This window comes from Perissodus microlepis, chromosome 18 (genome assembly GCF_051167445.1).
Source record: "Perissodus microlepis isolate ML-2025 ecotype Zambia chromosome 18, ASM5116744v1, whole genome shotgun sequence".
In the NCBI taxonomy this organism is placed as follows: Eukaryota; Metazoa; Chordata; class Actinopteri; order Cichliformes; family Cichlidae; genus Perissodus; species Perissodus microlepis.
Window position 1 is genome coordinate 3,535,803 of NC_140478.1, and position 12,965 is coordinate 3,548,767.

The following is a 12,965-nucleotide window of genomic DNA, read 5'->3' on the forward strand; positions in this document are numbered from 1 at the left end:
CATCCGCTGAAAAGCTGCAGCCGCATGTGTAAGTCCACAGCTGCAATAAAGAAGTGTACTGAGAAGTGCGAACATGTGTCGTGCCAAGGTAGGTACCCCCGACGGAATTTGTTTCCCCTGCGTCGGGAGCAAACACTGGGCTGTCCAAGTCACGGACAAACAACATCCCACATTCTTGATTTTTAGTTCACAAACACTTCTTATAATGACCCACTACTCCTGACATTTTGGAGGTTTTAGCTCTGTACAGTTACAGAAGAATACAAATAATTATCAGTCAAAATCTCCTTGCTTTATTGAAATAATCCTGTCCGATAACACGTGAGAACAATAAATGTATCATTTTCTGTTGTCACCCACAAACTGAACAGTAATTAGTAACAGTAACATTCATTTTTCACGTTTTCACTAAAACAGTTCATTACTTCCACGTCTAGCTGGTTGCAGTGGAGGCGGCGCCAACTGGATCCGCTCTCCCTGCCCAGCGAATGCTCCCGGCGCAAGGAAACAAATTCTGTCGGGGATACCTACTTTGGCATGATTGCGGATGCCGCTCAGGTCCGTCCAAATCCCCCGTAGCCGCGCCGCAGTCCACCCCCCGCCACAGCTCTACAGTCAAAATAGGCTGACTGCAGCCACTAAGCGTGAAACGCATTAAACTCTCACTAAATTATTTATTTTTCATCTCTGTTCACAAGTTTCTGGATTTCTTTTTTTTTCATTTTTCCATGTCTGGCAATGTTCGCATTCTGTTTAACTTGTTGCTTTTTTGAAGAGGTGGTGCAGACTAATGAAGCAGTCTAGTAACAAAAGTTACAAATAGTTGTTTGAAATGAGATTTGTTTGTTTTAAACAAAAATTACTGAAGGATTCATTGTGAATTCGTTTATTATCTAAAGAAAGTTGCAGCTCGGCTTTTCTGTCATTGTTTCCTTTAGATGGGGCGTGAAAATATTTCTTCCTGCCATGTGGGGAATGATGTGACAAGTTTGAGAACCACTGCTTTAGACTGTGGTGATCTGGTGGTTTTTGGATTCTTTTAGTTTACTTCAGTTTGTCATTTTGTCTTTGATTCAACTGGCCTGGGTTCGGCAAGTGACGATAAATTCAGCTTTCCAAAAAATATTAACTCGTGATTTAGCAAAGGGCAAATCCTCATTTAAATACTGCATTTTGTATTTACTCAGGTTAACTTTCAGGAAGGTGCCAAATACATTTTCACTGCAGTGTACTATTAATTCACCTGTAAACCTTTGTTCTATAAAAGTAAAGCAGGGAATATTAGGATGAATATCTTTGTGATTCATGTTACCTAAAGGTGTTTGCTAACTAGCACCATAGCACATGGTGCAATTTCCCATCTCGTAGGCTTTGCTATTCATGGTCAAACTCTTGACATATGTTGTGTTCGACTGACGCACCTGTCTCAACTTTAGAGTGGTCGGTTCTCTCTGTCACCTTCTCCTGGCTGATGAGGTAATCAACAATCCTCACACCGATTGGGGGCTCCGTGTGGTTCCACTCCATGATGACCAATGAGCTGCTGGGTTCGTAGGCGTAAGACAGTTTAAGCCTGGCAACAGAATGACAGAGATATACAAGCGCACCACTTACTGAAAGATGTTTTCAGCACACTGGCCTCATTACTGTAATTGACAGCTAACATTATCCTTCTTGTTCTGTCAACTGCAATCCAACTGAAAACATGTTCTGCACTGTCACAAACACCTCTGTCAACAGAAAATATAGTCATTTATCCGCTAATGTCTGACTGACTCTGGTGCTCTCTTCTGCAGTTATGTCACTGAAAACATTGTGCACACAAGTTTTATGCCAAGAAATCGATGAATGGCAGCTCAGCGGATCGATTAGAGCAGCGGTCCCCAACCTTTTTTGCGCCACGGACCGGTTTATGCCCGACAATATTTTCACGGACCGGCCTTTAAGGTGTCGCGGATAAATACAACAAAATAAAACTAGTACCGGTACCGAAAAAAAGAAGGTTTATTCATAACACACGTGAAAAGACCCAGGAAAACCGAGTAAACGATAAAAACGATAACAAAATAACGCTGAAAACCGATAAAAACCCTGAAAACTATACATTTCACACCTGAGCCTCAACTCTCGCGGCCCGGTACCAAACGACTCACGGACCGGTACCGGTCCGAGGCCCGGGGGTTGGGGACCGCTGGATTAGAGCACCCAAACCGAGCCGGAGAACAAACGCACTGACCACAGTAATGTTGCAATAAAACACTGCATGCACACAAATCCGCTGAAGCAGGAGAACGATTTCTGCCTGTGAAACAATTGACTGTATTTACCACAATCCATGTAAGGGGAAAAATACAGGTTTTACTAACATGGGCTGAGGAAGTGGGGCGCAGGTGGGCAGTCCGTCTGTGCCAAAAGCGCTGGAATCACATCGACACCAGTCATCGATAACATCGCCTTTGCCTGAGCACCACAGCATGCTCATCATTGCCTCCTGAAGAGCCTATGATAAGAAACAGTGAGAGGGCAGAGATAAACACACATGAACACCTGTAATTTTACAGCTGTTTTCTCACATAAACTTTTCTACTTCACGATTTGTATACCAGGAACTGTAAATTTGATTACCTAAGTGGGTGTCTTTAACCAATACAAGAAAATGTATCAAATATGCATTAAGTTATTTAATTTACTACACTTTCTCCACTGGACATTGCAAATTATTGCAAATTGGAGTTTGTCTAATGAGGTAAAACATAAAAACATGTAAAAAACATAAAACACTGCGTTAAAAAGTAATCAGGAAGGGGAAGTTCCACGGTTATATCTATTAGATCCCAATAAAACATGCAACATTTTGTTCTACATAAATTTAAAGACTTTTCAGTTCGATCCGCCTGTTTCTACTTCAGTAACGCACAATTTTTCACTTTTATTCTGTCTGCATTCTGAGGGGGTTGTTTGTATATCATTCACAGCCCGAGTTACAGAAAACTTTTTGTGATTGTTGACAGTATTTTCTGGTTTATAGGCTGACAAAGAGATAGAGCTATCCAGAGTACTCTCAGCAAAACCTCAATTTATCTCTCCACCTCTAAGGGACCAAAAACAATGAAATAAGAATTTTGAACCTGCGTTTATTCAACATTCAGATCAGGTCAAAGCATAAACAACATTTTTATTCGTTCTTAAATTATCCACTTTTCTTTTTTTCACACTCCTCTTAAGAAAAATTCTGCTATCCCCCCCCCACATCAATCGGCAGACAAATCTGCATGATCAGAAACAGAATTTAAGAGTGTTTTATTAATTTCCTCCCCTACAATCATACCCCTCTGTGATGAACTGAATTCACTGGACATTAGGAAAAGCAAGCACCTGTTTATATAATGTGCCACAATAAATGAGAGAGTGTCTGTGGCTGACAGAGCTGTCAATATTCAGTGAGACACAACAAGGTTCAAAGCCCCAACACTTCATGGGGGCGCAAAGCCAAACATGAACAATCAGAGACAAACAGGCTTTGGTCAGACAGGAAATCAAGAACCCAGTGTTCACTGGTGAGGAGGAACCTTACAGGAGGATAACATGGATACAGAACTCTGTGCTTTTAGGAACGGTGGACTGGAGTGGCTACTACTTAATGAAACATCCCACTGAGATTTTATCAAAAGACAACCGAACCCCTGTCAGACCTCCAGACGTCTCACAGTGTTGGGGATATAGAACCCAGGCAGGGACAATGTTTCACATTTTAACATTACATAAAAAACTGGTATTACGTACTTTGCCAGAATGCTGTAGAAAATGTGGAAAACCTGAAAGGCTCATAAAACTTTCAGAGTAAAAATGCAAAAGGTGGAGGTGGGTAGATCTAAATATTGGTGCAATGCTCTTAATGGTGTCAGATTAATACTAGCACAATAGAATTCTTTTCATTCTGCACGTTCAGCATGTGTTAATAATTTTTTGGTAATTAAAAAAAGCATCTCAACCATGCACTATGAAAAACATTTGAATCTTTTTATGTTGATTGTCACGTCCATATTATTTATAGCATCAGGATATGTAAACAACAGAAGCTGACCTGAAGTCCTGCAGAGACAGGAATATTTATTATACAGGTCACAAAAAAAACAGTTTTAAGCTGAAAGGTATGTTTTGTTAACTCATTATCTCACACACTGCTCTCCCCTACATAAGCAGCCTTTATAGGTTAAAAGTGTTGGCAATACCGGCCCAGTATTTACTTGATATTGGATCAATACCAAAATTTGCAATATTGCATAGCACTAGAGTAAAGGCAATATTGGTAACTACAGGGAAGAGTTAAAAAGTACTTTTACAATTGAACTTTTCCGCACACATACCTGCACAGTCAAGCTGTAGCAGACTCTAACCAGACTCTCTGTCTGACTGAGCTTAAGGATAAAGGCCTGACACCGCAGGAGTAGCACTGTATTGACCCTGCTGGAGCAGTAGAAGCACTATTGATGTACAGTATTGATGGAGTCAAATAAGGCACAGCGCAATAAGGCAGTTTATGGCACAAGCAAAGAAAGGCGTGACATCCTGGAAGGGAAATGCTTCTTTCTGAGGATTTCTGTTTCCATAACCTGTTTCCTAATGAAGCCTTTAGGATCACAAGGACACTGCATAATAAATGTGTTCTTGAATGCTGCACAGGGAATGGATTTCAAGAAGGCACCGCCTTCAATTTAGAGGGTGTGAAGAATAAATTTGTGTAGTTTAAGTATTAAAGACCAAACACCAAAAACACTGTACACACCTGGTAGGTCTCATTGTTGGATACCAGCTCATAAATAGGTGTAGCCTTGGTAATCTGCAGCAGCACCGGCTCAGACTGCTGCCGCCCTTGTGCTGCCCTTGGGCTCATGTGGCAGAGGTGGCAGGACCGTGGGCACTGGCCTTGGCTGCTGCAGTCCATGCGGACTCCGGCTGCCATGCGCTTTGCTCCACTGTCCAGCAGACTGGCAATGTACGCAGGGTAGGTCAGCGTCCGGGGCTCCTTGTCGCGCTCCTTGTCGCGCTCCTCGGACTCCTCTGAAGGTGAGTTACCTGAATATACAGAAAGAAGGGAACTGTGTCACTAATCAACTGTCGTTTCTCCAGAGCTTAACAAAATCAAAAGAAGGTTAATCACGCCAAAATCAAATCAAAAAAACACAAAAGTCATTCCAAAGAACTTTTATTCAGAATATTATTAAAAATAGCCGTGTGCATAAGATACATAGATGGTGATGTCACATGTTTACGGTAATGAGATTAGGGATTAAGGGAATGAAAAAAGCTGAACTGGGAGATTTTTTTCCTTCTGCGGCAGCAGGCAAAGGCACAAAGCAGTAATGTGTTCCCACATTCCCATACCGCCCTTCTAGAGAGGCTGTAGTCTTTCTGCATCACACGCACAATGCATGAGCAGGAGTGTAAATATTTGAGCTACAAATGCAGCTACAAGACTTTTATGTTTCATAGCAAGTAAACACTGACCACGGTTATATCAAAGGATGACGTGTTGTAATAATATGACTATTATTGACTTAATTTCTCTACTTAGTCTGTGGCATTGGAGAAAAAACCCTTAAATACATCATTACAATCAGATAACATAAGAGTCTAAATGAGTGCTCTTTATCTTTGGGCTGAACTTTGCTGCTCAACCCACAATTGTAGCATCATTTAAGGTGAAGTCAACAGGCTTTCCAACGGTATAAGATTTATTGCCCAGAAGCATTTTTATAACAAAGAAATAATCAACCAAACACACATTTCCTTACTTTTTTACTGCGTTTCTATCTATCTACAGATGGAGACTTTACAACATTATTTTAGAATTTGGATACACTGAGATGAAAAGCCGGTGGACCTAATTCTCCAGCTGGTTCCCAGCAAAGGAGGATACAACATCATTAAGTAAATAAGAGTTTAAAGAGCATCCCAGCATCAAATGATAATATGGAAAAATTGAGGGAAAATCTAAAAATCATATTTATTTCACCTGATCATTAGAGAAAGATTTATATTTCCACCTAGGCTTCTGGATTCCTTCTAACATTTTGTTGTCATTCTTTTGAAATGAGACACAAACGTTTGAGACAAATAGACAGCATCCACCCAGAGTTCAGATTGAAACACTGACCCGAGAACTAGTACAGATCTCCTAAAGTGAATAATGCAAGATAATGAAGCTGAGTTAAGTCCAGTAGTGATGCTGCTTTAGGCCAGATGGTCTTTCTGGGAAATTTACTGAAAAAATCATGACAAAAACGTGATTTGTCAACCGTAGAAGCCACATTGCTTTTACTCCTTTTAAGCAGAACAACAAATGTCATGTCCAAATGGAAGTCCTTCCTCCTTTTGTGTACCTTGGTGTGTAACATTAGTTAACTTGGCTAACAGAGCAGCCCACTGTGGCCAGCTCTGCTGTCTGTGACGTGACCGTGTTAATGTGCACGGCCAAGAGTCACTTTTGGGACAGTGGCAGTCAACTAACAGTAGGTCACAGGTACTGAAATAAACTTGGGCTCAGGATGAATGTTTTACCTGTCGTTTTATGCAACTGCTTTTTTATTTATTTTTTGGCATGAGATTATTTATGACATAAATTTATAACGTTGCGACGAATGCTGGCCCAAGGAGCCCTCTGTGATTTTGTTTGCCTGGGTCCCCAACAGACTCGAGAGCTGCCACTGACTATGATTAAGATTGTAATAGAGTTTTATTTGTGTAAATGAGAAAAATACACATCCAGCAGATTATAGCAAAAGTTTATTGAATGAAATTTCTGTATTATGCAAATATATGAATCAATTACTCCCCATTAAATGTTATTTCCTCTCAGACAGAGTGGGTTATATGCTTGCAAAGGAAATAGGAAAGCAGTGAGAGAGGGAGACATGCTTAATGCAGAACTTTGACAATATTTTTGTTCTTTAAAAGGCTGAATTTTTCACATTAGCATTTTGGGGACTGCTTGGATGTGAGCAAACACAGGCAATTTAAAAGCTCAAGCACCAATTAGGGAATAAGCTTGTTGTGCGAGCTGCCTTTGATGGAATACAACCCATTTTATGAGCCCTGGGAAGATGGGAAAAGTGTGCACACAAGCTCGGGGACCAGCACACATGCAAAACAAGAAGGAAGACCATTTTCTGATTGTCTAATATGAATAATTTCCCCCCTTAGTGTTTACTTTTTGTTTCACCAATTCCATTCCATTAAAATAGTCTTTTACAAAAACATCTCAACTTTCAGTTAACAGAACGAAAAACAGTCAAATACGAAAAGCAGAATTAGACTGATTGTGTTTGAATGCGCTTATGCAAATAGACTTCTATGTGTGTGCACCTGAGTCGAAATACAAAGAGATAAGAATGAAAGTGCAACAGTAACAAACCAGTGGTTGCTTTGTTATGGATGCAGTTCTCATCTAGTTGATAACATTGTCCTACACATCTGTGAAATATATACAGTGCACACTTCATTTTGTCTGAAACCATCTGAATTGTTGAGATTTAAGGAGGAAAAAAACACCGACAGTCACGTGAAAAGGAACGTTTCCACAGGACTGCAGCGTCCTGTGGAAAACAAAATACACACCTTGATTCACTAATATTTGAAGTGCTTTTATTTTATTGTTCTTATTCTGCCATTGTTTTACTAAGTGTTTTATCCTATTGTAAAGTGTCCTTGGGTGACTTGAAAGGCGCTCATAACTAAAATTTATTATTATTATTATTATTATATGTTATGGTTATACCTCTCTGACCTGTCTACCCCATGTGATGCTGTGTAATGTATGTATGGTCGGAAGGGTAAGATGGCGTTGGCATAGGTCGGCAGCCTTAACCCAATTTCCTTCGGGGTCAACCTTCAGGATCGATAAAGTTTTATCGAATTGAATTGAACTGAATGTTTCTTAATGACGTCATTGTGGAGGAGTTTGAATGCACTCTTTACAAACATGCCTCAGTTCAATCAGGTTGAGCTCTGGACTTTAACTGGAGCATTGCAACAGTTTTTTTCAGGCAGTCTGCTGGAGATTTGCAGGTGTGCTTGGGATCATTGTCCTGTTGCATGACCCAGTTTCAGCTAAGCTTTAACTGTTAGACAGATGGCCTCACATTTGACTCTAGAATATTTCTTTACACAAACAGTCAACTCAGTGACTGCAGGCTGTCAGGTCCTGTGACTAAAGTCAAGTTTATTACCTCTCCAACACCATGCTGACAGATGGTGTGAGGTATTTGTGCTCATATGCTGTGTTTGGTTTTCTCCATATGTGGTGCTATGCATTATAGCCAAGTCTGAGACGTAATTTTGGGGCTTTTTGAGGTTTCTCTGAGTATTACACAGTCTGACCTTTGAGTAACAGTCAACATACGGAAAAACACCAAAAGATTCAACGATTCAAGATTCAAGAAAACCTTTCTTGTCTTATTGCAAGTCTTCTTCTTTGATCTTGAACAACAAGGTGCTGCTGGTGAGACAGGAAAACAGACCATGGCCCTTTAACTATGAGACAAAACTGCATACATGTGAAGAAAAACAACAAAATTGTAATAAGTGTCAAACAGAAGCAGTGGGACCAACAACCTACAAATACATACTATGCCAGTCTAAAGACAAATGTTTTATCTCTACTTTCAGATCAGGTCGTTCCATGTTCAGCATGCAGCTCTGTTACTTAGATCTGTCGAGGTCTGGTTGTACCTTTGTGAATCTTCGATGTTTATGTCAGTGGCAATGCTAACATGCAGCTCTGATTCCTTGTAACTGGGTCAATGAGGTAAATCTTACTAATCAGAGGCTCGTGTAGGTAAATGAGGTCTGATTTAGGACCGAGTGGGAGGAATACAAAATCAAACTTTGAATGTTCACATATGCCGGCTCCTGACAGGCATGTCTGCATGGTGTGCATGCATGAATAAAAAATAAAGGCATCCTGTTCCCCTGACTAATCAAAGGCAATATAGAAGATCAGGCTTTTGTTTGTACTGGACAAGTACGTGGGAAGAAGTAAATCAATACAAAAACAGAGAGATAAGGGAAAACGAATGGAGGCAGTACTTTGAGGAAAAATCAAACATTGCATGTTTACGTATGTGAATAATACCACGGACATCGATGTCCTTGCGCTCCTAATCTGCCAAACTTTAATCCATCCCCGTCAAACGGCCTTACTAATCAGCTCCCATCACTCTATCTTCACTTGCCACCTCCTGGCAGACGGATATTAAATGTGGCAGTTAAATTAGGGCAGGCGGGTGGCTTTTAGGGCAAAGAAAATTGGCAATGATTAGTTCCGTTTAGTTTTGGTTCACTTCAGAAGTGTTCACCGTCAGCTGAGACCAAGGGGGATATTAAAATGGATTAGCAGCCTGGCCTGAAGACACCTGACGGACAAGATAAACAGCATATTATCACCCCAAGACCTTTCTACATCGTTACAGATTTCATAAGAAATAAAAATATAGAACAGATATAGTAAGTGTAGTACATATAGTATGTGCTTGAAGAATTGTTCTAAGGATTTTATGGTTTTTCAAAGAATTCTGTAGAAAAATTCAAGTTTACCATAAAAACAACACAGAGTAATAACGTAGAGTCTATCGGCAGCTCCAGAGGTTTCCCCTTGGTGAGGGGAAGCTCAGCTGCAATACCAGGGGGTGAACTCAATGTTAGGCCACAGATGATGAATCAGCTGGTAAATAGGGCATACTATTTACTGTAACCTGCTTCAGCCTGCCCACTGGAACGCTAGTTCCAGTGGGCGTTAGTAGAAAAAGGCATGTTTCATGCTTTTTCTCTTTCTGTCCACCCATCGTGCAGATAACTGAACAACCTCAGTAACATAACGATCAACATAATTCTAACTATAATGTAATAAATCTATTTATTGACGTAATTTGTTACATTACTTAAAAATGTAACGTGATTAAAGTAACATGTTATTTTGGGATGCATTAAACCCAACACTGTGGCTAGTAAGGAAAAAGTAGCCCTTCCCAGAGATCATCCTTTCCTTTATACTGCATATGATTTACATCACTTTAAGCTCATGTAGTCAGTAAATGAAACAGTAAATGCAAAATGGCTAAAGTTTGTGGCAAGCAACCGTTGGAGAGAAGGGTTAGTCATTAGCTGAGCGACAAGACTTTTCTGCTAAAAAACAAACCCCAGCACCACTTGGAACTATTGCGTTTTTCTCATAAACGGACATCGCTGCTAATATCTTGCATATGAAACGATAACAATACTACTGCAACACAGAGACACAACCTGGCTTGTTTGTTTAGTGAGTCTCTGACATGCATACTGTGAGACTCCAACCCAGCTTCCCTGCTGGAGAGCTGGTGGAAGGTTAAACTCCTTGAGTTGAAAACTACACAGTAAGTGTTTACTTGTGTCTCGATGGGCTGCTTTACTGTTTTGTGAATTCCAATTTGTGTGCTAAGCTTGTCTGATGCATAGCATAGACGCCCTATTTGATAAGCGGACTTGCTCTCCACAATCACACCAAGAGTCACAAAGGCTCGAATCTACTAAACACGAGGAAATGAATGCCTGACCTTCAAATGCATGTATTTCAGAGATGTGTGTGCATTAATCTACTTGTACACAAAAGTGCAAGTATAGTCTTGATATGTTGAGAGGCACAGAATGTTGTATCTTTTGTATGAACATCTCTAAAATGCTCAGCTTTGAAAGGTAAGTTACAGCTCGCAGCTGTGAGAAATGGATGTTATTCCATCTGATATGCATGTTGTATTTTTCAGTCGCACAGACAAAAACAAGACAGCAGAGTGCTCCGCTTTGAACTTTTCTTAATGTTTCTTGCTGTTTCAGTGTCTCTTTGTCTCGTCTTGCCATATCTCCTCTGTGTGGTTCCCCTTTTACTCTCTTACCCGACAAAATGCCATAATCACACCTCTTTTTCACAACGTGCGGTAGGTGTGAGGGAAAAGCTGTAAGCACTGTATTCCTGCTCTGCATCTCTCTGCTAAAACAAGAAAACGGATCACATTTTCCTCACACATTTTCTGGCAGCGACTCTACATTTCCATTTCCATTACTTCTCTGTTTTTCTTGCCTTTTGTTCTGTCTTTAGCTCAAGCTCGCAATCTAGAAAGTACCCTCACACACATGCATCTAAACTGCTGTCAACTTCAACCAATGCACATGAACACACACATGCTTTAAACTGTTTTACAAGCAGTGTATTGCTTTGAAGAGAATACATGTTGGGGAAAAGACACACACACACACACACACCTCATTAAAAGTAATCCATGTTTAACTGAGTCAGATGTCTCACAAAGGAAAGTGATGACGAGACAGAATAGAGAAAAAGTGCCTTCACATCCTCCTCCTCCTCCGCCTCTACAGAAATACAATTTGGGGTGTAAAGTTTGGAGGACACTACCTAATGTGGTCTACGTCTGACAACAGGGGTAGAGAACACAGTACCTTTGCGAGCCTATGTGCATCTGACTTTTTGATAGCTTGATATTTGGTTTATTCAGTGTTGGGAGCACATAAAGGAAACTACATGTAGTACCATTTTTGATTATATTTCTATTATATTTTCGAATGCAGTTTAAAGTAAAAACTTTAGGTAGCCAAATAAAGTTTGTGTGAAGAAACTGACGGATTGCAACTGTCCTTTTGAATGATCCATCATCTGGTTCAGCACTGACATTAGTGTGAGTTTTACGTGGAGGTAAGGATTACATACCTGATCTTGTCAGCATCAGTGTTAAAGCGATAAAATACACATTTGCAGTTCCTCTTTGATTTTGTAGAGCAGTCATAGCAGCTATATGAAGCAATGTATCAGGTGTGTGTTTTTAGTTTTAAGGTGGGTTTTCTTTATTTTTTAATCTGGGAGTGGTAAAGTTAATGGGACCAATAGTGTTTTATATTCCACATTGTCCTAGTGGAGCGCCTCACTCTCAGGCTTACTTGTGACTTCCGCTTTCAGGAGCTTCTCCTGTGGAACAAGCTCCCAGTTTGGATTTGGGAGACAGACACCCTCTTTACTCTTAAGAAAATGTTCAGATTTTGCTTTTTATGGCTCAGGTGAACCCTGAACCCTGCCTTAGTTAAGCTGCAATAGCCTTCGGGTGCTGAGTAATTTCTCCTTCACTCTTTTCACTCTCTCTGTGTTCATACACCACCATTGCATTGACTCTTACCTATAGTTCACCCACTGTTGCCAAGGGCTTGTTCATGCATGGTTGTCTGATCGTTGAGGTTCTCTTTACATTAACGCACCTTGAGGTGTGGTTGTTGTGAAACTGAACAGAAGTGTTTCAGACAAAGTGTGAATAAATGGGCTGCACCAAGATGCAGTAAAGGATAAAAAGGATCATTTTGAGCTCTACTCGATTCCCCGAATAAGAATTTTGAGCTGAAAAATGAGCATAACACTGTAAGTCTCCTTTAACACTTATTTTGGAGTTTAATGTTTGAGTTTTCTTTTATTACTGCCTATTATCAGAAGCATTGTTGTGTTATCATTTCAGAATGTTTGTCCCAAGCATCGATGTGGTCTGAAAACCAATTTCTGATACCAGCTGAGGCTTAATAGGCTTGACTAAACTGTAGACACAGTCTAAATGCACGATGGCAGACTCACTCAATCATGTATTAGTGTACGTGTTTATTTGTGGGTCAGTGTTTGTATGTGTGCGACTATGAAGCTGGAGATTTCAGGCTGCTTTGACCCGTGCTGTACTAGGCGGAATGACTCATCTCTATAGTACACAACAGATGGAGCTCAGAGCTATTCAGATTCATATAATACCTCTCCATCCACCCCTGCCTCCTACACTCTCTGATGAGATATAATTCTTGTTCATCTGCGACTAACTGACTCAAGTCAGTCGTCTTGTTTACAAAAATACCAAGTTTATAAATGTTTATGGCTATGAGACAGAAGACAA

At 40.3% G+C, this 12,965-nt stretch overlaps 1 protein-coding gene across 9 annotated transcripts in view; it reads right to left on the reverse strand.

The window, feature by feature from the left end:
• Positions 1-12,965, reverse strand: part of astn1 (astrotactin 1) — a 439,026-nt gene that overhangs the window by 53,581 nt on the left and 372,480 nt on the right. For all 9 annotated transcript variants that reach the window (XM_084912727.1, XM_084912726.1, XM_084912725.1 and 6 more), the window contains 3 exons: positions 4,787-5,076; positions 2,367-2,500; positions 1,422-1,573 (listed from right to left, as the gene is read on the reverse strand). In XM_084912727.1, the coding sequence (XP_084768853.1) occupies positions 1,422-1,573; positions 2,367-2,500; positions 4,787-5,076 (576 nt within the window). The remainder of the gene's footprint in view (positions 1-1,421; positions 1,574-2,366; positions 2,501-4,786; positions 5,077-12,965) is intronic.